Raw genomic sequence first — 26,915 nt, forward strand, 5'->3', positions numbered from 1 at the left:
GAAGCATGATAGAACATTGGAAAACACATATTAAGTCATTATTGTATATACAAAGATGAATAGATGTGGTCCATCCTCCAACTAGTTTGCATTCTAGCAGGGAAGACAGGTATGAGAGAATATAATTGTGATGTAGAACAGAATATGATGTGACATTATAGAGGAAAAACTGAAAAAAAATAATAGATTTCATCTGGGGGATGGTAAGGGAAAGCTTTTTGGTGACAGTTTTTTTTCTCATAAGAGTGATATATGCTCACTTTAGAAATTTTGGGAAATACACCAAGGGAAAAATAAAAATTAATCATAATTCCACTGGTCTTTTCTTCTCTAAGTTATCTCCTCTTTTTTCTACATAAAATTGTATCATTTTTTTTTGTTATTTGCCTTTTTTTTTCCTTTGAGATGGGGTCTTGCTGTGTTGTCCAGGCTGGTCTCAAACTTCTAGTCTTAAGCAATCCTCCTGCCTGTCTCCCAAGTAAGTGGGATTATAGGCATGTGCTATTGCACCTGGCTATATTATACTTTATATATACACTTTATCCTGATTTCTTTCTTTCTTTCTTTCTTTTTCTTTTCTTTTTTTGAGATAGGATATTGTTCTCTTGCCCAGGCTGGAGTGCAGTAGTGTGCTCATAGCTTACTGCAGGCTCCAATTCCTGAGCTCAGGCGATCCTCCTGCCTTAGCCTCCAGTGTGGCTGGGACTATACGTGTTAGCCATGGCACCTGACTAATTTTTAAATTTCTTTGTAGAGATGGGGTCTTGCTATGTTGCCTAGGCTGGTCTTGAACTCCTGGGTTCAAGCGATCCTCCTGCCTTGGTCTCCCAAAGTACTGAGATTACAGGCGCAAGCCACTGTGCCTGACCTGATATTTTTTAGTGTAATATTACCATATAGAATACAGTTTTATAAAAGCTAAGACATATTCAATACAGATTAGAATTTGGCAGTTCTCCCTGGGTTTATCTTTAGTTTCTGGAAACTGGAAAAGATGTTTTAGAACCCCCCTGTAGTAAGCTAAAAGGTAGATCAAGGTGTGCATATAATATTTCATTTGAAATTATGATAGTTTGGAAGCTGCTTGAAAATATATATGAAAAACCAAACAAAATATACAAAGAAGGGAATGTATTAATTGCTGCCTCAATAATTCCAGTCTGCTCACTGTTAAGAGATCACTGCAATGAAATAAACCAAACGATAAATCACTAAATGAAAGAAAAGCACCAATATTTGATATTAATATTTGAGGACTGGTTGCCAAACATGTCTTTGTGGTGTCAGTATCTGTTGCTTGGTAGAATGATCCAGCCATTTCTAGTAGAACTCAATCCAGAGTCACTTATACTGCTCTTCTTCTTTTAGGGTGTAACAAATGTTCTTGCTATGAACTGATACTTCTATAATATCCAGAAAACTTACTTTCTACCTTTTTTGAGATCTAGGTTCACTCTATACTCTTTGTTGCAACTAGAGAAAGGTGGTAAGCTGTTAGCCCCCATCACCCACACACACTTTAATAACTGGAATGCTAGCTTGTAGGTGGTTTGAGGTATCTCAAACAGGACCACAGAGTCTTTCACATAATAAATAATGCTCAATAAATGTTTGATTTCATTTAACGTGTGTATGTATCTGCCATGCATCAGCAATTAACAACCTTTGGGCTTCCTTGTGGGAATTTTATGAATTTTAATGAAGACCATGAAACGATTATGGTTTATATATTAGGTAAGAGATCTTAGATATTAAAGTAAAAACATTAAGTTGAGTGAATTGCATAACATGCTAATTTTTCTTTACACTTCACTATAGCCTATGAAAGTCAGTTGGCTAATACAGGAATTAGATAGATAGATGGCCAGACTGACCTTGTGCTGTCCATGTATAATTAAACTTGAATTATTTCTGATAAATAGTAACCATAGAAATCTGATTGTGTATTACTGTAAACTCAACTCCAACTGAGGTTTATTTATTTATAAAACAGTTTAAAAGATATACTTGAACACTTGTACATGCTCAATTATAACCTGGACTGTGTTTACTTTAGGATTAGTCATTGGCTTTGTTAGTTGAGGTCTGACGTAAGTACTTGTTTGTCTTTTGGTTTGAGAAGGACCTTATAGGTAGTAAATTTTGTTGATTCTTGGAAAAATTAATTATTTTTTCAAAGGCAAGCTAGCATATTTATGTATAGTTCATCTGTATTATCTTTAAGTTGTGATAAGTAGCTATGAAGTAAAGTAGAAGCTTAACACTGACATTTAAGACTTTTCAGAAATTTATGTGAATGAATGAAATCAGATATATTGCTGCTTTGCAAGTTTAGTTTTACTTTTTACTCTATCTACACCACTATATTTTTATGGAATTTATTTATTTTTGACATGGTTCATGTAGGCATAAATCAAAGCATTAACTGTTCCAGTTGGTGTAAATTTGGTATTAGTACTGTGGGGAGAAGGCTGTGGCCTACAAAAAAGTGTGGGTTTTGGAATCTGAATTTGAATTTCATACTATGCTGTTTAATTAAGTCTGGGACCCTGGGCAAGTTTTAATTCATCTGTAAAGTAGAATTTGTACATTCTATAGCAGTGTTTTTTTAAATTGTAGCAGTGTTTTTTTCCCCAAATTGCTCATTCGTCCTGAATTCAGTAAAGTGGGTGGGTGACCAGTGTTAGGGAAGAAAGAGTTTTAGCTAATAAGGGAAAGTATTGTTTTGCGAAATTTTGTTTCATAGAATACATATGTACTTATGTTTGCAGGTGGGAGTTTTGTCTCAATGTAAGATATATTTCTTACTGAAGGCTGGGTTCAAAAATGTTTGAAAAAATGTTCTCTAAGTTAAGATTAATTGCCTAGCCTAGCATCCATTTCATAGTTAGACACTGAGAGAAAGATGGCCTTGGAGAAGTCTTATTGGATATTTTGGCCTTGATGGATTTAATTATGTTTATATGGATTTTGTCTTTATTCCAAGAACTATAAAATCTGATTTTCTACCTCAAATTGTTGGAGTATGGAAAATTGTCTTATTTAGAAAATTATTTGACACATAAAGGGTTTTAGAAAACCATTGTTTTAGAAAAGCATTGTTTTGGGAATATATACACAGTAGGTATGAGTGGTTTTTATGACCACTTGGAGGGTAATTTAGCAGTGTCTGGTAAAGTTGAAGATATGTATACCTAACAGCCTAGCAATTCCAATTCTTCTGCTTGTGCCCAAGGAGACGTGCAGGAGAATGTTCATTGTAGTATTGTTGGTAATGGCAAAAATTTGGAAACAACATAAAAGTCTCATTGTAGAAGTTTAGATATATAAATTGTATGCTCATTAAAGTGGAATGCTAAACTAAGTTAAAATGAACTAAAGCTGTGTTTATCAATGGTAAATGTCAAGCCAAAATGAATAGAAAAGCAAGTTTCAGACAGATGATAGTGTATCATATATTTAACATTTAGAAACACAAAAATATACATCGTACTGTATATTATTTATGAATACAAACATATTAGTAAAAATAAAAACTTGGACTGGAATGAGACACATCAATTTCAGGATAATGGATACTTGCAGGGAGGGAGGAAAGGAATGGGATTAAGTAGGGATTACAGTTGTACCTGTAATGTATTATAAAATGTTGAAAAAAATGACCTGAAGTAAATATGGCAAAATGTTGAGATCTGGTCAATCTGGCTTTTAGGTACTTGGGTGGTCGTGATCTTCTTCTTTTCTGTATGTTTTAAATATTTGAACAATAACATTTATTTAGAAAGTTTGGTGTATAGTTCATGGCACAGAATAGCCTTGAGTAGCAGCACACTGTTTTGGGGTTTAGAGAACAATAAATTTTCTAAGAAGTAGGGCTTAACCTATTTAGGTGATTTTCCAGACTTTTCAGAAAGATGAACGTTTAGTTCAGTATAGACATAGGTTAAAATACATAAGTAGAATTATTGAGTATTATTTCTGTAATATGGAACCAAAGCATCAGCCGAGGCATTCTTCTTTGTAAGTGTGACGATACCTCCTTCCCATTCCCATGCATATTTTGCCATTGCTCTTCCAGAATGAGTTACTACTGTATTTGTGATTACCATTGTTGTTGTTTTTCAAGAAACGAGGTCTCACTATGTTGCCCAGAGTGGTCTCAGAACTCCTGGCCTCAAGTGATCCTCCTGCTTTAGCCTCCCAAGTAGCTGGGATTACAGGCTCAAGCCACTGTGCTCAGCTTTTGTAATTAACCTTGAGAGGCCCCTGTGTTTTCTGAGATGGATGCTTGTTATAGTTGTACTTCAGTGTGTCTTAGCTTGCTTCCTGCCCTTACTGTCTTACAGATGTCCTTTGCTGAATTATCATAAGCAATTGCTTGAGAATCTTGGTTAACTAGTTTTCATGCTTATTCGAATATCTGATCTCCTGAGCATTAAGACTGCTTTGTAGATCCTCAGTATGCTCTAGTCCAGCACTGTTGGATGGAATTTTCTTTGAAATTTTCTATGTTGGCACTGTTTACTACGGTGGCCACTAGCTACATGTAGCTACTGAGCTTTTGAAATGTGGCTAGTATGACTTAGGAATTACATCTTTAATTTTATTTAATTTTGGTTAAATTTAAATAGCCATATGTGGCTGCTGGCTCCCATATTGGACAGTGTAGCTCCAGTCTATTGTAGAGAATGCTAAGTTTGATTACCAGCACATTACTGAATTTCCTGAGGCTGTTTATCTGTTTGTAAAAAAAAAGGACTAATAACTCTTGCCCAAACCACCTCTGGGGATCCTAGGGAGAAGTTAAAGAATGTTGACAAAGGACCGGTCATGTGGGGTATTTTATATTAAGAGCTATAAAACTATGCTGCTTATTTGACTTTGCAACTCCATTTCTAGGAATTTATCCTAAGAAAGTAAATTTTTTATATATCTTTGATTATCTGGAAAGATGGTCATCAAAGGTTATTTATAATTGTATTAGTTTGCTCGGGCTGCCTTAGCAAAGAACTACAAACTGGATCGCTTAAACAACAGAAATTTGTCTCACAGTTCTGGAGTCTCAAAGTCCAAGATCAAGGTGTCTGAAGGGTTGGTTCCTTCTGTGGGCTGTGAGAGAGAGTCTATTCCATGTCATTCACCTGGCATCTGCTGGTTTGCTGGCATTTTGGGGGAGTCTTTGGCTTATAGAAGCATTGCCCTGATCTGTCTTCATCTTAACATGGTGTTCTTGTGTGCTCTGTCTGTATCCAAATTTTGCCTTTTCATGAGGACACCAGTCATCTTGGATTAGGACCTACCCTAATGACTTCATCTTAATTAATTGCATCTGCAGTGACCCTATTTCCAAATAAGGTCATGTTCTGAAGCACTGGGGGTGAGGACTTCAACATACGAATTTTAGAGGGACAAAATTTAACCTGTAACAGTAATATTTGATAATTGAAAGCAAGGTGATTGTCCTACAGTAGTACCTAATAAATAAATACTATTTATGCAGCTATTAAAATCATGTTATAAATCAATATTAATAACATGAAAGGAGGTTTGTAAAATATTCTTAATAGGGGGAGAAAGATTTTAAAACAGCTAGGTAAGTTAAGTTCCCAACTAGCTAGGTAAGGTAAAAATAATATACATTGATTGAAAAAAGGCTAAAGTTATAAACATTGTAACGTTAAATGGTTAAGTGACGTGGTAGAATTATGGGAAATGTTTTTTCACCTTTTTGTTTTCTAAATTTTATACAGTGAATATATACTAGTTTTGTGATAGCAAAAGCCCACCATATATTTCTAGGAGTAGAATTTCTAGGTGCTAGGTCAAAAGGAAAGAATTTAAACATTTTTTATGTAATAGGCATTTCTTCCCATGATCTTTAGTGACCTTGTTTATCTCTTATTTTGGTTCAAAAACTTTCTCAAATGCCTTGAATATAGGGACCCTTATTTTTCTTATTTCACAGATGTAACTAACCTTACAGTGCTTTATTTTTAGTCTTCTATGTTTCATGAATTTAAGCAGGTCTTTTAGAGGCAGCCAGTTGTTGGATTCTGTGTCATAAAAAAAAAATCAGTTAATGACTTTTGGTATTACTGTGTCTCAGTGATTTAGAAGCCGTGTTTTATTGACATGGTAAATTAGATGTGTGACCTTGGGGAAATTACTTAATCTGTGCCTCCTGTTTCTCATCTATAAAATAGAGGTAATATTAGGACCTACCTCATAAGGTTGTCATAAGGAATAAATGACAAAATACATGTAAAGCACTTAGAATGGTACCTTGCCAAAAGAAGCACTCAGTAAATATATACTAATTATTGTTTGTCCTGTTGGAGAGTTTAGCTCTCCAGCTTTTTATGACAGCTTTCTATGCATATAAACAAATATCGAATGAATGTATCATCCATGCTTTTCTTGATTTGTCACTTAACTTTGGACATCTTTTTTATATCAATATAGATCTGTGCCATTGTTTTTAATGCTTACATAGTATTCTATTGTGTGTACTATGATTTACTAAATATTTCCTTTTTGGGCATAATTTAGGCTATTTCTAGTTTCTTGATATTATAAATGTAGCTGTGATTAATATCCTTACAATAAATTTTTTTACTGATAACATTCAGTGCTTTATTCAGTTACTCTTCTAAGTACTTTACATAAAATTAATCTTAACATGAACTCCAAGAGATAAGCAGTATTGTTATCAATATTGATAGATAAGGAAATATACACTAAGTATTTGCCCACACTCCAGATAGTTTGTCCTTGAGACACTGCTGATCATTTGTTCTCCTATTTGTGCAATAGTATTATTACTTTTTTTTTTTATGTTCCTAAGGCCTCACAAAATCAGAAACACTTTTCCACCCAGTTTTTCTTTTTATTTCTTTGTTCCACCTCCCAAAAATTGAGGCTGATTTACTGTTCCTTACAGTAGGGGTTCTGTGCCAGGAGTAATTTCATGCTCTGCCCCAGGGAATCTGGCAATGTCTGAGGCCTTTTTTGGTTATGTCACATTTTTGGTGTGTCACACTACACACTACTGGCATGTAGTGGGTAGAGACTGTAGATGCTGCTAAATAGCCTACAGTTCATAGGCCAGACCCTGGAAACAGAAATATCTGGCCCAAAATGTCAGTGGTGCCACAGTTGAGAAACTCTGCATTACAACAAAAAGGGTACCCAAGACTACTAGCGGTTTATTAATTAAATAGTCAATAAAATAAGGTAGTCCTATACTCTGGAACTTACAGTCAATTTTTGTAGAATGTATGCTAATCAAGTGGTCCATTCGTACAAACAAGTATAAATCCACATAGTCTAGACTGAAAGTATTCAGAGCCTTGACAATATTAAACTGTAGTAAATTAAAAATGTTGCCTTTTGGTTGCACGATGCGTGTATGGTCTGCTGAACTGTGAGCCGAATAAACCTCTTTATAAATTATCCAGCCTCATAGCAGTGCACAAAATGGACTGGCACAGAAAGGGAATGCTATGATCTAATTTACACTTTTAAAGAGTACATTGGAGAGAGGAGGAGTGAACACAGGAGGCTAATTATTAATAGTAAGTAGTCTATTGCAGTAGACCAGGTGATATATGATGATGATGGCTTAGACTAGTAGGTTTAAGGAAGTGGAGATGGAGAGTAGGGGGTGGATTTGAGCACTATTTACTAGGTGGTTTGACAGGATTTTATTGATTGGAAATAGGGAGTGACAGAAGAATTGATTCAGAGATTTCTGGCTTGAATGGATGGCTGACAGTGTTGTTTTCTGAGGTATTGAAGATTGGGTTGAAAGAACAGGTTTGGTGGGAGGATCAGTTAAGAGTCCAGTTTGAGAAGTATTAAGCTTGAGAAACCTAGAGTTTGGATTTCAGATAACTGACTGGTCTGGAGATGGACATTTGGAAATTGTAACCATAGTTATGGTATTTTAAACCATGGGAGTAGATACCATCTAGAGAATGAATATGAAAAGCAAAGAGGGCATGAGGGCAAGCTCTGGGAATTCCAGTATCTGAGGGGTTGGGTAGAAGAGGAGGAGTTGGCAACAGAAAAGGAGACTGAATGGGGAGCAACTATAAATGTGCAGTGGAGCACTGGGTCATGGAAGTCAAGAGATGAGTGTAATTCAAAGAACAAGTTGTCAGCTTATGATGGAGTAAGATGAGAATTAAAAAGTGACCATTGGATTTGGCAGCATGGAGGTCACTGGCCTACTCAAGAACAGATTAAGTGGAGTGGTGGGAGTGTAAGACAGCCTGGAGAAGCTAAGAATCAATGGGAAGTGGGGAAGTAGAGATACATGTGTAAACACAATTCTAACACTTGTTTCATATTTGGTTTATATGGCTGCTTCTCTTCTAGGCTGAGTTTTTTGAGATCTGGAGTGTTGTTATAAACATTTATGCTTTTGATCATTAAGGGCTTTACTTTTTGGTTGTCACTTAGAAAATTTTTTCATATCCTATAGATTTTTCTGGAGGATGGTTTTGTCTTCCTCCCTTCCATTAGATCGTGAAATGAGGGCTTCGCTGATAACAAACAGAAGTACCTAGGCGTCGTGGTGCATACCTGTAGTCCCAGGTATTCAGGAGGCTGAGGCAGGAGGATCACTGGAACCCAGCCAGGAGTTTGAACCAGCCTGGGCAACAAAATGAGACTCTGTTGAAAAAAAAAAGTATATATTATATATACTTGCTATATTCAATTTATTCTACATTTGTATATTGGTTTTCTTCTTAACCTGCATCATCTCTGAAATCTGAAAGGGTAGGAACTGAATGGGTGTTTTTACTTTTATTCATACCTACAGATGTTCTCTATCCTTAGAATTTTTGTTAACGAACCCATGGGGTGGGAGTGGGAGAGTTCTCTGTTGCTTGCCACACAGAAAGCCAATTTCTGCGACAACGAGGTTTGTCAAGGAAGAAGATTTATTGCAGAGGATGCATCAACTAGGAAGTAGGAAGAATGGACTGTCTCAAATCTGCCTCCCTGACCAATGGGGTCAGGGGTTTTTCTGGAGGTAAAATAAATAATGCATGAAGTGAGTGAGCATCACTACATGTTTAGAACGGAGTGCAGGGCACGCAAGCACAGTAAGAAATCATGCTAGTACATGCATCCCATGATCAAAAAATGGTAGATAAGTTCCTCCTAGGGTGGGGATTTTTTTTTTTTTTTTTTTTTTTGAGACAGAGTCTCACTCTGTTGCCCAGGCTAGAGTGAGTGCCGTGGCGTCAGCCTAGCTCACAGCAACCTCAAACTCCTGAGCTCAAGCGATCCTCCTGTCTCAGCCTCCCGAGTAGCTGGGACTACAGGCATGCGCCACCATGCCCGGCTAATTTTTTCTATATATATTTTTAGCTGTCCATATAATTTCTTTCTATTTTTAGTAGAGATGGGGGTCTCGCTCTTGCTCGGGCTGGTCTCGAACTCCTGAGCTCAAACGATCCGCCCACCTCGGCCTCCCAGAGTGCTAGGATTACAGGCGTGAGCCACCGCGCCCGGCCAAGGGTGGGGATTTTAGTAGTATAATGAGCTAAGGGTTAATACTGGTCATTCTTTCCTCCTTGTGCGGGATGCAGGGAGTAGGCTGCTCAGCGGGTCCTTGCGCACAGTCTGTGGTGGGGTGTTGCTTATCTTGTCTTCTCTGGACAAACAGGTGGTGTAAGGCTCTGTAGTTATCTTGTGGTGGCAAGGAGGTTCCATCCTTTCTGGGAAAGAAACTCAAAAGGGACTGTATCAGTGCAACACAAAGTTACAAAGTTCTGGTCAGCAAATCTTACTGGCCTGGAAACTTGAACATAAGAGAACTATAAAAAACTGTGAAAAGACGTTTTCTTGCTTATGGAACTGGTTATATTTTGTCAGATTCTTTTTTTTTTGATTTTAAGGTTTTTGTCTGTGTAGCCTCCATGGAAACATTTATTAAGCACCTTTAGCAACACAACCATTCCTTATTTTTATTTTTTTTCTTTTTCAATCACTAGTGTTTCTCCAGCTGGTTTTTAGGTCTTGAGCTTGTTAGTTCCTCTATTGTAAGTATAGTCTCCTGAGTTCTTCCCACCTTACTCTTTTCCTTTTTGTATTCCTTAGACATTTCTGTGCTCTCCCTCTAGAAACCTTTCACAGCGCTTGAGGATCCACAAGAGACACACCCAGTGGATTATTCAGGTTAATATACACTCTTTATTCTAAGCCAGGGCTTCTGTCCTGATCCTTTATCCGCTTTCCTTCTCCAGTGAGCAAAGTAGGGAGCTGAGGAAATTTTAGCACTCGCTTTTTATCTTTTACCTTTATACCTCAAAGCAGATCCATGCCTAAGAAGCTACTCACACTGCTTATATCCCCAGGACCAAAGAGACTTTCTAAGTAGAAGGCATTATCAGTGCCATGTTGAAAGAATATAGAGAAGAGAAAATTGTCACTTCCAGGTCTCATAATTTATAATTCCTTCAGTCTGTCTATTTAGACTGAGAGAAGTAGCACCGATTATCAAATTGCAGTGATGAAATGAATCCATGAAATTAAGAGATGAAAGGAGCCAAGGATCTCAGTTATAGTTTGGGAAGTTGAGGTCAAGATAGGACAAGTCAGGACTGTGTTGAAGATGTCGGGTCCTTTGGCTTTGATTACTTTGGCTGTTGAAACATACCTTAGTTAACTCTTCATTGTCCGTGATGCCAGTTAAATTGTTGGGTTGACCTTGAAAGAGGAGAGCGTTTTGTGGTGCTAAAAGAGTTGTTCTTCAACTCTGATAGCTAGTGTCAAACAATCCGGGCATTAACAGTAACATTGTCTGGTGCAGCCATTCCTTTTTTTTTTTTTTTGAGACAGAGTCTCACTCTGTTGCCCAGGCTAGAGTGAGTGCCGTGGCGTCAGCCTAGCTCACAGCAACCTCAAACTCCCGGGCTCAAGCGATCCTCCTGCCTCTGCCTCCCAAGTAGCTGGGACTATAGGCATGCGCCACCATGCCCGGCTAATTTTTTCTATATATATATTTAGCTGTCTGTATAATTTCTTTCTATTTTTAGTAGAGATGGGGTCTCTCTCTTGCTCAGGCTGGTCTCGAACTCCTGAGCTCAAATGATCCGCCCACCTCGGCCTCCCAGAGTGCTAGGATTACAGGCGTGAGCCACCGCGCCCGGCCTGCAGCCATTCCTTTACTAGACTTTGAGGCCCTCAAGGGCCAAGAGAGTCTCTATCTCTTTCTCTCTGCTATGTGACGCAGTGTCTGACAGTCGGCACACAATAATTATTAAAGAAATAAATCTAATATGTGAAAACATATATCAGAGACTGCTCATGTTTTTCTGCTCTGCCTTGGTGCCAGAAACTAAACCCTGTTCCTTCCCATATTATTTTCCTGGATCTTTTTCACCATCTCTACCTCTACTACATTAGTGCAAGCCACCATCATCCCTTTAACTGGGCCACTTCAACAGCATTCCAGTGTATCTTCTTTCTTCCATTTGTGCTCCTCTAAGGTACATTTTGCAAACAGTAAGTAGTCAGAGCTATCTTCTAAGAAATGCAGATCAAATCATGTCACCTGTCTTCCCTGATCTTCCAGTGGCTTCCCAATTTATCTTTCTCATTTTTCTAGTTTATTCCATTTCTGAATTAGGAGAGCTGATATTGTGATATGGAGGGATTCTTTTATAAAGTATTTCTATTTCCTCCCTTCCCCACCCCCAAACAGAACACCACACACAGAAAAAAATCTATCTGGAAAAAACGTCATTAGCAGCAGGTGGAAACGCTTCAAAAGAGAGGAACAAATACTTTTTAAGAACCTAGATCCAATTAAGGCATTTAGTTGGGCGTGGTGGTGCATGCCTGTAATTCCAGTTACTCAGGAGGCAACATTGCAAGACCCTGTCCCAAAAAAAAAAAAAAAAAAAAAAAAATTCACATGAAGGTTCGTCTGTCTTTCCAACCCTTTCATCTAATCCTAGAAAGGCCTTCTAGGATACATAATGGAGCCACCTAATGAGCCTGTCTCTAGGTCTGAGGGAAGAAATGAAGAGATTTCTAAATTCTTTAAGCCTCCTCCACTCAAAATGGAGGAAGCTAACAAGGATACTTACATACATACTACCCAGGCCAGGGGAATGGCAATCCACCGTAGTGATTAAGAGTGCAGAGGGCAGAGGGGCAGGGAGGAAGATTAATGGGTACAAAAATACAGTTAAAAGGAATAAGACCTAGTGTTTGATAGTTCAGTAGGGTGACCATAGTTAACAATAATCTATTGTATATTTTGAAATAGCTAAAAGAATTCAAATGTTCCCAGTATAAAGATAAATGTGGTGATAGATATCCCAGTTATCCTGATTTGATCATTATACATTATATGAATGTATTGAAATATCACATGTACCCCCAAAATATTTACATCTATTATGTAGCAATTAAAAAAAAGACTATGGATAGGCCTTGAAGTCAGACTGCCTGAGTTTGAGTCCCAACTATATTGCTTATTGGCTCTGTAACCTTGAGCAAATTGTTTAAACCTAAGACTCAGTCTTATCTGTAACATGGAAATACTGCTTATCTAAATTTCTGTGGAGATTAAGTGAGCATTTGAGAGATTAAGTGGCAGTGTGTTTTCAAAAATGTTAGTTTATTTTTCTCACAGTCCTCACTATCATCACTATAATCGTATTGACACTCAAACCAATGTCTTATATTTATCTTTCTTGCAGCGTTTATATTGTAACTTTCTACTTCTACATCTGTTTTCTCACAGACTTTAAGAAACCCATTTATTTATTTATTTTGGAGATAGAGTACAGCGGCATCATCATAGATCACTGCAACCTTACACTCCTGGGCTAAAGTGATCCTCCTGCCTCAGCCTCCCAAGAAGCTGGGACTATAGGCACATGCCACGGTGCCCAGCTAATTTTTCTATTTTTTGTAGAGATGGAGGTCTTGCTCTTTCTCAGGCTGGTCTCGAACTCCTGACCTCAAGCAGTCTCCCAGAGTGCTAAGATTATAGGCATGAGCTTCCGTGACCGGCCTAAGAGACTATTCTAAAATTTAAATTTCACTGTTGCCTAGTATACTTGGCACATAATATATATTTTGGCCAATCTCAATAAAGACTAATGTTTCAGTTCCTCTAAATGGGTAGGCCTTTGTACAGAGAGCACAGAACACTTACAAAATATGGCTAAAATATAAGCAAGCTTTAATGCTGCCTCCTAAGATCTAGTGGGGAAGAAAAGGATGATTCCTTGGCCCAATATGAAAGCTGAAGATTATATATTTTTTGTTATATACCTTCATTAATGAAAGTAGAATTCTTCTGACAGCCTTTGGTCCCCAAAGAACCTGAGTTCTTCAACTACCAGTTTGATTGTCTCAAGCCATTCCAGAGAAATGGCTATTTTTTTTTTTTTTTTTAAAAGGCAGGGTCTCCCTGTGTCACCCAGGCTGGTTTAGAACTCCTGGACTGAAGCAATCCTCCTGTCTCAGCCTCCTGAGTAGCTGGGACTACAGACAGGAGCCACTGTGCCCAACGAGAGCCCAGCTATTGATCCTTGTGTTTTATGGGTCAGCTAGATGTGGCCCTGACTCTTGAATATGTCCAGACATTCCAGGACTGGGCACAGATAATCCACTGCTCCTTAAAAAGCATGGAAGTAAAAAGCCAATCACAAATTTATGTTTTAATTGTAGCATTGGCATCTAAACTCAAAACTGTTTCGTTATAATTAAGTTGTATCAACCAATTTTACATGAGGTACATAGATTTTTTTTTTTTTTTTTTTAACTGTGTGAGGAAATTTAGTCTGGTTCCCAAAGAAAGTCAGTCTTGTTGCAAAGAGATATTTATGGTATTTGGGGGAGTGTTATAAGTTCCAAAAAAGGAATTATCTCAGGGACCCCTTACCAAGATTGTACTCAAGGAATTTTGGAGAAGTAATTTGATGAATACAAAATAAATCTTGTCCTTAAAGAGCTTTTGCCCATTATAGCAGTTAAGACTTTGATATAAATAATTGTTAGGAAGAGATAGAAAGCAAGAAGTACACATAAACTGCTGTGGGAATTCAGAGCAGGGAGACAGTATTTTTAACTGACAGTATTTGTTTGGAAAAAAGTCAGGGGGAGTTTAGTAGGAGATATGATATTCATGTATGGTGTTGTAAACAGTGAAGAATATTTTGAACATTTGGAAATGAAGTGCATTATGAATGTCCTTATTAAGAACAAGTGTTATATATTAATGTATTTTCTTTTTCAAATAGTCTGCCTTTTTGCCATTTTTTGATAATACTATTAATAATCATAATAATAGCTAACATTTATTGACTGCCTGCTCTATGCCGGAATGTGTTCTAAGTGCTTTACATTTATTGACTTATTTAATCCTCACATACCTGTTATATGTATTTTAAAGGAAATGAGACATGAGTCCCAGACAGATTAAGTAATTAACTTGCCCAACATTATACAGCTAGTAAATGGAGTAGCTTGGATTCCAACCTTTGAAGTCAGACTTTAGGTCAACCACAACTGACTACTAAGCTAAATATCTTTCTGTATAATCTCTTTTTTCTACTTTGTTTTTTCCTACCAAATGTTGCCTTTTTTCCTTTTACATTTTTATCAAAGTTATGCATGCATATAGTTTAAAGAGTCCATCAGGAAGTACTGTTAAGTTTTGTTAGGACAAACAGCAGTCCCACCTCTTTCCCATTAGAGGTTTCTTTAAGGGGACTTGGTCCTTGCTAGGGTGAGCAGGGTATTAGAGGAGAAACAATGTATTTGCAACCCTCTCCCTTTTATCTCTTTCCTGCTTGCTTGCTTTATGCTGTACCTTATCTGAGGGTATAGGGTGACCAGCGTTCCACGCATCTCCAGTTCTGTAGGGAGATGCCAGCCATAAATCATAGTGGTTGCCCAGCTCTCCCAATCTTTGGCTTCCCTGTCAATATCATCACCTTTCCTTCACTTCATCTCCCTTCTGGTCCTCACTACCTAGGTATATGCTATCATCCTCTCTCACAAGGAATTCTGTACTAGTTGTCTTACTTGTCTGGTTGCCTCCCTCCAGTTTATTCTCTACACTGCAGCCGGAATCACTTTTCTAAAATACAAATTTGATCATGTCCCTGCCCTGCTTAAAATCCCTCAGGATAAAGCCTTGACCCTTAAATTCCTTAAGACTGTTTCCAGGGTCCTTCATAGCTGGCCTGGGTTTCTCCTCAACTCTTGCCGTTTCCTGTCCCCACTCTTTAAGTTCCAAAAATAATTGAACTACCAGTGGTTCCTCCAATGCACTACTTTTCCTCACCTCTGAGTATACATGCAGATATAACGATAACTGTCAAACATGCAACCCAGCTCCATGAAAACCAGCAAAGCCACACAACTAGGTCTCCTGGAATAGCAGGAATCAGGCCCTAAGAGAAAGTACAGAAAACTTAGTTTGGAAACTAAAAGGTTGTTCAAGATGAAATGCTGTTCTAATAAACAGGCTATCTTGTTTAGCTTCAGGAGTTTGTCAACATGGAGCAGAGCCATTATAAGTGTTCTGCTTTTCTCTTTGAATTTTTTTTTCTTCTTTTGCCCACATTCCTAAGTCTTAGACTTGCCCATGTGATTCACATTGCTCTCCCTTGGAATTTGCTGATCGATTTGCACTGCTTCAGTCCCTTTTGGCATAGCTTGTCTTTCAGAACACTTGTTGAGCTACTGATCAACTACCCTTGGGTCTAATGATCGTCCTCGATTTAATTAAAGGGGGGCAGGATGATGTGGTCATGCTATAGATGTTGGTACTTAAATACATGAAGGATTGCACTGGGCTTTCCTTAACTCAAGGCTAACAATACGGTATTTATTTTAGCAAGGTACCTAGAGCATAACAGACTCATTTTTTCATGTGTGAATGGCAGTTGGCTGGGTATAGAATTCCTGGGTTGCAATCTTATGTCATTAGATGAATGTAGATAGATGGTGCTTTTCACTAGAATATTTTTATGTACTGACCCCTTCTTTTTTTCATCACTCTTATCCAGTATCCTTTGAGCTCTTTAAAGTTGCAGATTTGGGTCTTTGTCTGAAGAAAACTTTCCTTTATATTTGATTATTCTATTCCATTTGTTCCTGTGTCATCTTCAGGAACTCCAATTATCTATGTGTTAGAGCTCTGCTACTCTCTTTATATCTCCCTTCTCCTCCCCTTTTAAAATTATATTGATCTCTTTATTTTTTTCTTAGGGAGTTTCTTAAATTTTTCCTTTAAATTATAACTTCAGTTTTCATCAAAGTTGACTCTTCTATTACTGCTTCTGATGCATTTTTATAATTTCTCATGTTTAAGTTAATAGTCTTATCTCACTGCACTTCCTTTTAATTTTATCTTCCTCTCGACAGGCTTCCTTATTATTTTAGTCTTTTGTTTTGCCTTTCATCTTTTGTTTTTGTGACCTCCCCTCCTTTTTTAAATTTAGAAGCTGTGAAAACAAGTATTATTATTATTATTATTATTGAGGCAGAGACTCACTGTTGCCCTAGCTAGAATACATGGCATCACCTCAGCTCACTGCCACCTCAAACTCCTGGGCTCAAGTGATCCTCCCACCTCAGCCTCCCAAAGTGCTGGGATTACAGGCGTGAGCCACTGTGCCTAGCCTTAATTGGCTTGTATTTGCCATTATAGAATCAGGCAGCACTTCATTCTATAAAATAGAATGAGTGTTCTGATGAGCTGAGCAGAGGAGTTTGGCTTTATAGACAGAAAGGGACTGAGGAAAGCAGAGACAGAGAACAAAAAGGAGAATGGTCATTTCAAAGTTACTTTCCTTGTAAAGGGTAAAGCAGAGGGGACTTCCTTATCATACTGGCTAAAACTGGCCTGGATTTGGGGATTTGGCTATTATCTCTCTCTGTTGTTATTTCTTGGAGGGTCATATAAACAACTTAGTTTCAGCTTGGTGGTGTGGAACTTCAGCATAAGTAATGCCATTTTTGTTTGGTCTTTTGGGCCTAGCACAGGAGCTCAGTCCAAACCAATGACCTCTTATAAATTTTATTTAACAATTGACTTCTACAAAGAACACTCTTCATTTTTAGCAAAGGTAAATCATCTTAGGGACCAAATTTTATTTTCCTTCATAAAAATGATTAGCTTAAGACATACTTTTAAAAAGGCCTAAATATGTGATATAAGGGAAGATGATTTAATATATATGATAGTACTTTTATAGCACTTATGATTTTTTTTTTTTTTTTAAAGAGATGGTGTCTCAGTCTGTTGCCCAGGCTAGAGTACAGTGGCATGATCATAGTTCACTGCAACCTGAAAGTCCTGGACTTAAGCAATCCTCCCACTTCAGCCTCTCTAGTATCTGGACTACCGGCATGTACCACCAAGCCCAGCTAATTTTTATAAGAGACAGGATCTTACTATGTTGCCCAGACTGGTCTCAAACTCCTGGTCTTAAGGCAATCCTCTCACCTCAGCCTCCTGAATAGCTACATAATGGGATTTTTATGGAACCATTAAAGACTAGAGTTGTAAAGACTATGAATAAACATGGAAAAATATTTGCTATACCCGTGAGAGGAGATTGATTTTTTCACTATATAATTTTCTTCTTAGACTGAGTGTTCAGCTCTGAAAGAGTTGTCCTTTTTCTTCCCCCTCTTTTAGAACATCTTGCTACCCTGTCAGAATAGCTGAGTCAACCCTTGTGGTCAGTTGGATGGTAGATGTCACAGTTAGTGCATTTTTATGTCCCAATATTTGACAAATGTTAAAGTATAATATAACAGAATATGCAAATTAATAATTGTAGCTATGCTAACACACACATACACATACTGCCAGGTTGAAAACAGGGCAGTGAGAGTATATATGATTCTTGTCTTTAAAATGCTAACTTTTAAATAAAGAAATAGTGGTTACTGTATTTGAGAGGCCATACACCTTTCTAATGCTATATTCCGAAGCAGGAGGGTTATAAACAAGGAACCTAGTGCCACAAGGCTTTTGAAGTTGTTTCATGAGTAGAACAGGCTAGAATAAGGCAGGTTAGTCATTCCTTGTGTCTGGGAACCAGGTCACTGGTTGCAGAGTCAGTGTGAGTGAGATTATTTCCTATAATCTCAAGGGTGCCAGTTGTAGCTTTGGTTCTACAGCAAGGTCAGAGAGACTCAGGAACTGAAGTTGCAGTTTTTTCAAGGGTTAGATATAATTCTTGTATATTCTCTTATTTCTGCCTTTACTTGTAAGGAGCCTAGAGAAAAATGATCTGCCTGGATGTTCTTTCTTTGGTCTTGACTTCCAGGCTTTTCATATTGGCTGGAGACTTATAAGAGCATGAGTGTTTAGTAATAACTATTTCTTTCCTACTCAACTTTTCTCCTTCCTGTTTTTTTACACATTATGGTAATGTGGAAGAATAGGAATTGTGTGCTGGAGCACCTCCCAGCTTTGACTCTGAAAATACTGCTTTTAAATCAGCTTCTTAATTAGACAGTTTTTTGTTCAATCTGGTGTCTCTTAACAATCTTGAGGAAATAATTGATAGTGGTTGAATAATATAATGTTTTCTTTATTATATACTCAATGTTTTTCCAATTCTGAAAGTAATAACCACTTGCTTTATTTTTATTTTTTATATTTTTAGAGACGAGGTCTTGCTCTGTCACTCAGACTGGAGTGTAGCGGCATGATCATAGCTCACTGCAACCTCAAACTCCTGCACTCAAGCAGTCCTCCTGCCTCAGCCTCCCAAATAGCTGGGACTACAAGTGCGTGCTACCATGTCCAGCTATTTTTAAATTTCTTTGTAGGGATGGATACTTGCTGTGTTGCTCAGGCTGGTCTTGAACTCCTGGGCTCAAGTGATGCTCTTGCTGTGGCCTCCCAAAGTGATGAGATTACAGGCATGAGCCACTGTGCCCAGCCCTGTTATTGGTTTTCAATTTTATTCCATTGTGGTCTGAGAAGATACTTGATCTGATTTCAATTTTTAAAAATTTGTTGTGGCTTATTTTATGGCCTAACATATGGTCTGTGTTGAAGAATGTTCCATGTGCTATTGAGAAGAATATATATTCCTTAGCATTGGATGAAATAGTCTTTATCAGGTCCATCTGGTTCTACAGTGTAGATTAAGTCTGATGTTTCTGTCTGAATGTTTTGGCCAATGCTGAAAGTGAAGTGTTGAAGACCCCAACTATTATTGTATTGAGATTTGCCTCTCTTTAGCTCTAATAATATTTGCTTTATATATCTGCATGCTCTGGTATTGAGTACATACATATTTAAAATTTTTAGTATCTTGGCCGGGCGCAGTGGTTCACGCCTGTAATCCTAGCACTCTGGGAGGCTGAGGCGGGAGGATCGCTTGAGGTCAGGAGTTCAAGACCAGCCTGAGCAAGAGTGAGACCCCATCTCTACTAAACATAGAAAGAAATGATTTGGACAGCTAAAAATATATCTAGAAAAAAAAATTAGCCAGGCATGGTGGCACATTCCTGTAGTCCCAGCTACTCGGGAGGCTGAGGCAGAAGGATTGCTTAAACCCAGGAGTTTGAGGTTGCTGTGAGCTAGGCTGATGCCACGGCACTCTAGCCCAGGCAACAGAGAGAGACTCTGTCTCAAAAAAAAAAAAAAAAATTTTTTTTTTTTACTATCTTGATGAATATATATATAGGGACCTTCTGTATCTCTTTATATGTTTTTTGACTTAGTCTGTTTTGAGTGATATAAGTATAGCTATTTCTGCATGCTTTTGGTTTCTATTTGTGTGGAATTATTTTCCCCATTCTTTGACTTTCAGCTATGTGCATCTCTATAGGTGATGTGAGTTTCTTGTAGGCAGCATATAGTTAGGTCTTTTTTTCTTTAATACATTCAGCTAGTCTATATCTTTTATTTGGAGAATATAAACCATTTACGTTCAAGGTTCTTCATTTTATTTTATCTTTTTCAGATTGAGTCTTACTCTGTTGCCCAGGCTAGAGTGCCATGGTGTCAGTCTAGCTCACAGCAGCCTCAAACTCCTGGGCTCAAGCAATCCTCCTGCCTCAGCCTCCTGAGTAGCTGAGACTGCAGGCACGTGCCACCACACCTGGCTAATTTTTTCTAATTTTAGTAGAGATGTAGTCTCACTCTTCCTCAGGCTGGTCTCAAACTCATAAGCTCAAGCTATCCTTCTGCCTCAGCTTCCCAGAGTGCTAGGATATCAGGCATGAGCCACTGCACCTGGACTCAAGGTTCTTGATAGGTGAGACTGACTGCTCTCATTTTGTTAATTGATTTTTTTAATATCCTTCATTTCCTTCTTTGTTCCTCTTTTATTGTTTACCTTTATGATTGGTGGGTTTTTGTAGTGATAAGGTTTGACTTCTTTTTCTTATTTGTATATCCACTCTACCCATGAGTTTTATACTTTCATGTGTCTTCATGATGGTATATATTGTCCTTTTGCTTCCAGATGTATGACTCTCCTGTGCATTTCTTGTAGGGCTGGTTTAATGGTGGTGAATTTCCTCAGTGTGTGTTTGTCTGTGGAAGACCTTTATTTCTTCATTTTTTGCTAGTTATAGTATTTGCTAGTTATAGTATTCTTGGCAGGCAAGATTTTTGTTTTTGGGCATGTTAAATACAATCTCATTCCCTCTTGGCCTGTAGGGTTTCTGTTGCGAAATGTGCGTTAGTTTTATGGGATTCCCTTGTATGTGACTCGATGCATTTCATTAAATAGGTTTTTTGTGCCTTCTAATCTCTTTTTGCTGAACTTCCCAAATTGGAATTTTGGTCACTTTATGATGTCCCATATGTCACTTAGGCTTTAAAAAAATATTTTTTTGTCTGACAAGTATTTCAGAACTCCAGTCTTCAAATTCTTTATTTTGTCTGATGTAGTCTATTGCTGAAGCTGTCAATTGTATTTTTGTTTCCATTCACTGAATTCTTCAGTTGTAGGATTTCTGTTTGTTTCTTTTGACTTCTGTCTTTGTTGAATTTCTCATTCAGGTCATGAATTAAACATTTTTGTTTTTGTATTTATTGTGTTCTTTTGTAACCAAGTTTCTTTAATATTATCATTTTGAATTTTTTCAGGCATTTAGTTGATTGCTTTTGGGGGGGATCAGTTACTGGGGAATTATTGTGTTCATCTAGGGGGCTTGTGTTTCCTTGCTTTTTCATGTTTCTTGTGTCCTTATGTTAATATCAATGGCTCTGTTCTAACAATTACTTTTCCAAGATTGGCTTGTGTAAGGAAAGGCTTTTCTTTATAGATGGATCTATAATGTTGGCTGGGTAGGGTACTTTGGCTTTTATTCTGAGTGTTTGCAGTTGTGTATTTGACTTATGATTTCTTTGGCTGTAATCAGGCTCAGTGGTACCTGTTTCTCAGTGGCTTAGGGTGTGGTACCTTGTTAGTGGAGGCTGTGACGAGACTTGGCTGAGGACCGGAATGCCAGACAGCCTGGTCCATCAGTGGTGGTGGTGGTGGTGGCTGTCCAGGAGTTTTGGTCCTTGGGTCCCTGGGTAGTATAGGTGGGTGCTGGCGGTGGCAAGTCTGCACAGGGCCATTCTTGGGCCTCCAAGCTGCATGATTGGGTGCTGGTGGTACCATTGGTGGGCCAATGCATGCTTCAGCTTCCTTTGACCTGGGGGCAGCCTCCCTGGTGTTCTGCACTGCCCATTTCCCCAAGGTAGGACCTAGAGTGCTGGAGACCAGGATGCACTGCTGGGTCAGCTGGGGTTGTAATGTTGCGACCCTCTGGGTGAACATGAGGGATATCCATGGACCTTAAGGAATGTGGAGATGCAGGGGCTTTTGGAGCCCATGGCAGATGTCTTATGGGGTCTGGGATCTCAAAATGGTGCCATACTGCAACTGCTTGGGTCTGGGGCATGTGTGTATAGGACTTAGGGCCAACTCCCTCTTTGGAACAATGCTGTCACGTGGACTCTAAGGCAGCTTGCTATACTACTCTGAGTTCCCTCAAGGGCCAAGGGACTAGAGATAGTGGTTAGGATTGCAGGAGTCTGCTGTGGGAATATGAAGCCCTGGGGATCTCTTGCTTACTTGCTCCCCGCAATGAGAAGTTTTTCTTGGTTGTTAGTTGATCCTGGTCAGGCAGGTTGCTTCACTTTCCTCACCTTCCTTGCCTCAAAGCTTCCCTGTCATTTCTCTGCTGAATTTTAGTGTGCTCTATTTAGAAACTCTGTTAGATGTGTGGTTATCTACTTTCTGTTTGGGTCCTTTTTATGGGAGGAGGCGAGTGCTGGGGAATTCTAGTCAGCCATTTTCTTATACCCATCATTTGATTTTTATTTTTTTTCTTTTTTTTCTTTTTTTTTATTTATTTATTTATTTTTTTTGAGACAGAGTCTCACTCTGTTGCCCGGGCTAGAGTGAGTGCCGTGGCGTCAGTCTAGCTCACAGCAACCTCAAACTCCTGGGCTCAAGTGATCCTACTGCCTCAGCCTCCCGAGTAGCTGGGACTACAGGCATGCGCCACCATGCCCGGCTAATTTTTTGTATATATATATTTTAGTTGTCCATATAATTTCTTTCTATTTTTAGTAGAGACGGGGTCTCACTCTTGCTCAGGCTGGTCTTGAACTCCTGACCTCGAGCGATCCACCTGCCTTGGCCTCCCAGAGTGCTAGGATTACAGGCGTGAGCCACCGCGCCCGGCCTGATTTTTAAATTTTGTTTTTTAATTGTTTGAAACTAGTATATAGAAATATAATTGCTTTTTTGTATATTGACTAGTTCACTTTGCTGTTATCAGAGGACAGACTATTAGCTGGGTTTTTATTGTTGATTTCTAGTTTACTAAAAATTATGTTTTGAGAATATGGTTTGTCTAAAGTTGGTACTTTAAAATTTATTAGTTCTTTGAGTTAGTCAGGGTCCCACGTGGTTCTTCTGAGCTAGAAAAGAATGTCTACTTTTATTTTTGATTATAGAATTTTACCTGTTTATTAAACCAAACATTCATTTATTGAGTTATTCAAGTCATCTATATTCTGACTATTTTGGCCTGCTACTAAATGTATGTTAAAAATCTATGATTATTGGCCGGGCGCGGTGGCTCATGCCTGTAATCCTAGCACTCTGGGAGGCCGAGGTGGGCGGATCGTTTGAGCTCAGGAGTTCGAGACCAGCCTGAGCAAGAGCGAGACCCATCTCTCCTAAAAATAGAAAGAAATTATATGGACAGCTAAAAATATATATAGAAAAAATTAGCCGGGCATGGTGGTGCATGCCTGTAGTCCCAGCTACTTGGGAGGCTGAAACAGGAGGATCGCTTGAGCTCAGGAGTTTGAGGTTGCTGTGAGCTAGGCTGACGCCACGGCACTCACTCTAGCCTGGGCAACAGAGTGAGACTCTGTCTCAAAAAAAAAAAAATAAAAAATAAAAATAAAAATCTATGATTATTGACTTGTGAATTTCACCTAATTCTGTCAGTTGTTGCTTTATATATTTGAAGCTATGTTATACAAATTTATTATATTTCCTAGATCATTTCTTTTATTATATATTGACTAACTTAGTCCCTTTTTCTTTTGTTTTGTCTGATTAAAATTACTATATCAAAAAAATTATTACCCTTCCTCCTCCCTCCCTCCCTTCCTTCCTTCCTTCCTTTCTTTTGTTCTTATCTTCCTACTTCATAAATTTCCTAGATATTTGGTACAGACTGTTCCTATGTCACTTGTGTAAGTAAATCAGATTATTGTTTTTTAGCCTTCCCCTTGCCTGCTTGAAATTTAACTTTTCCTGAGTCTATTGTATCAGTTATTAGTAGTCTTTATGGTTTTCAGCTTTCAAAATTTTGTTGCCATTTTCCCTTCTTCTGCTTGCCTGCTCCTGTTCTTAAAAAAAAAAAAAAAAAAGTTGTAGTTTTAATGGGTTTAAGGATGGATTACTGGATGCATGTGACCACACTTACTAATCATAGCAAGTTAACTCCCATTTCTGTAATGATTTTTTAATTTTCAATTACCATATTTTTAAATTTCCTGAATTTCTGATTGATTCTTTCAGTTTTATGTGTTTTGTTTGCTTTTGTTTCTTTTTGTTGTTGTTGTTCTTTTTAATGGATGTTTTTATTTGCTTTATCTTAATGGAGAATCCAAGTGTACGTATTTTAAATTTATATTCATAAATTTAACTTGTTTTTTCTCTTATTTTTTTCTTTTTAAAACTTTTTGTAGAGACAGGGTCTTGCTATGTTGCCTAGGCTGGTCTCAAACTCCTGGCCTCAAGCAATCCTCCCTCCTCAGCCTCCCAAAGTATTATGATTGTAGGCATGAGTCACTCTGCCGGGCCATTAACTTGTTTTTCTTCATGTTGACTTTGTTTTTCTTACCCTAAGTGTTTTTCATGTGATAGTTCTGTTTTTTATTGTAAAGGCTCATTGTGAACAGGGCTTTAAGTAAGAATCTAGTCTTAAATCACCTACTCAGAACTTTTGTCTGTGGTAATGTAAGGGCCAAAGGGGATCTTGTCACTAAGTACTAGCTCTGGCTCTAAGACTTCTGCTTTATCCTGATTCTCAGGGTTGAAGCCTGCCATTCCTCACAACCTTCCTTAAAATATGAGAGAGGTCCACCTCAGTGCCATCTTTAGCCCATGTTTAGCCCTCCTTCTTAGCCCACATTTCAAGTCCTTTTACTATCATGGGTAGTTTTCTTGGGTCCTAATTTGTGAAGAGTCTTCTAGTGTATTTCTTTGCTTGATGTTCAGATTCCTTAAGAATCATGTCTCTGGTCTTTTATGCTTCAAATTCCATTTCCTTCCCACCACACTGATCTCCTTGAAGCACCACAAACACACAGTACTTCAGCTTCCTCCTTCCTTTATTCACTTCCTTATTGGGAATGGCTTCCATTTACCTTTCTTACTTACCTAGATTCTGAGTCTTCAAGGCTCATCTCGAAGTATACTTCTCCATGAAGACTTTTCCTAATTACTTTATCCTTTATTCATTACCTCATTCTTAGACCTCTTGGTTTCATGGTCTTAGATTAAGGTTTCTCAACCTTGACACTATTCATATTTTGGGTCAGATAATTCTCTGCTCTAAGAAACTGTCCTCTGTGCTGCAGAATGTTTAGTAGCATCTTTGGTCTCTAGCTGCCAAATGGCAGTAATATCACTCAGGAACTTGTTAGAAATACAGATTTTTCAGGCTCCGTTGCATTCTGCTGACTCCAGAAACCATGGTGGCAGAGCCCAGCAATCTGTAATTTAACAGCCTCTACATAATTCTAATGCATGCTCAAGTTTGAGATACACTGTCTCAGTAGATTGCAAGTTTTTTTTTTTTTTGTAGGAAAGAATTGTTGTTTTCATTGTATTGTTGACTTGTATAATGGCAAATTTATGCTTATTGGTCAGTAATTGCAAAGCTTAATCTTTTTAAGATAGCCGTAGCCCGGCCATTCTAAGAGATATGTACTTTCTACACATTTATGAAAAAGAATACTAATTGGGAAGAGGATTTGAATTGACATGAGACTACCAAGGGCAGTCCAGTGGGACATATACTTTGATTCAATAAGAAGAAATAAATTTTAGCAATAAGTGCTGCCTGAAAGTGGAGAGGACCTTGTGAAAGGTACTGAAGGACCTATTTCTTGGAAGTATTAAGTGGGGCTTGGTTGTGATCCAAGGTGAAGCTTTCAGTTGTAATGCAGGACAAGGAGAGTGGCAGATCTATACCCTTAAGTGTCTTTTCCAGGCATTGTGTGTTGGCTTTTCCTTTTATCTTTTTTTCCCCTATGGTATTTAGCCCTGATGTTCATTGATAGATACTTGGTAGTTTCTGGAATTTAGCAGTTTCCTGCATGTGTGGTCTTAGGAGCTGACACATGCAGTCCCAGTGTAGGATTCTTTGTTGTGTAGCTCTCTACTTAGTCTTTTTGGAAACAGCTCTTTGTGATCACTTGGATAGGAGTTTCTCTTAATACATGCTTATTCTCAGAAAGAAGTTACTTTTCACTCTTGTTATAAAAGCTGTTGTCTAGATCTGGCCTGTTATGCTCTTCTTTTGTCATGAACAGAATGGAGTTTCTATGATGGGTTTAAATAAGGAACATTTGTAATTTAAACCTTAGAAAGATATCTCACATGAAACTGGTTGCCTGCCACAGGAGTAACTTGGATCTCTTTACCTGCTTGTCAGGAGGCTGGAACAGAAATTTCTACACTGGATGTGAGATTAGATTGGATGACTTTTAAGGGTTCTTCTCACTCTCTGCCTTTCAAGTTTTGACCAGAAGTTCCAGCTTCTTTTCTCAAGAATTAGATTTAATCTAATCCTAACTCTAATGATGGCACATAGTAGGTGCTCAAGAAATGTTGATTTAGTAAAATGAATTTGCAAAAAATCTTCATATTATCCTTTTTTTTTCTCTTGCAGTTAAAAGAGCCAAATTCCAGGGTTCACCAGGTAAGGCCAGCCTTCTACTCTTATGTCCTTTCCCCTTCCCTATACTTGCTGTGATTTAAAAGGAATCTTTAAAAAATCATTAATTTCACTTAATCCGTTGATCAAATTCAGTAATTTAATTAATTCACAAAATTAATTCATGAAATTATTAATTAAAATCAATGCTGTTGTAAAACATTAGAGAAGTATGTATATCTGTATCTATCTATCTAGTGAAAAATTACACTCCTTACCTCGTGGCCAACCCATGTCTACTTCTCAAAAGTAACTACATATTTAGAGCTTTTTATCTATCTTTTCAGGCTTTTTCTGTATATATGCACATATATACAAATGGATCACGCGACATGTATCTTTGTGCTACCTGCTTTTTCCCCCCAATAACACATGAAAGTCTGTGTGTGTGTGTGTGTGTGTGTATGTATCTGGTTCTTTCTTCTAAGGTG

The 26,915-nt window shown here is 38.0% G+C and overlaps 1 protein-coding gene across 13 annotated transcripts in view; it reads left to right on the forward strand.

Annotated features, from left to right (window-relative positions):
• UNC13B (unc-13 homolog B) overlaps positions 1-26,915 on the forward strand; it is a 190,240-nt gene that overhangs the window by 14,345 nt on the left and 148,980 nt on the right. For 7 of the 13 annotated variants that reach the window (XM_069476550.1, XM_069476548.1, XM_069476553.1 and 4 more), the window contains one exon: positions 26,440-26,469. In XM_069476550.1, coding sequence (XP_069332651.1) covers positions 26,440-26,469 — 30 coding nt within the window. Of the gene's footprint in view, positions 1-20,487; positions 20,510-26,135; positions 26,354-26,439; positions 26,470-26,915 lie in introns of those variants that run through there. The other 6 variants (XM_069476552.1, XM_069476549.1, XM_069476555.1 and 3 more) reach the window with 2 other exon arrangements.

This window comes from Eulemur rufifrons, chromosome 7, assembly GCF_041146395.1.
Source record: "Eulemur rufifrons isolate Redbay chromosome 7, OSU_ERuf_1, whole genome shotgun sequence".
NCBI classification, from domain to species: domain Eukaryota; kingdom Metazoa; phylum Chordata; class Mammalia; order Primates; family Lemuridae; genus Eulemur; species Eulemur rufifrons.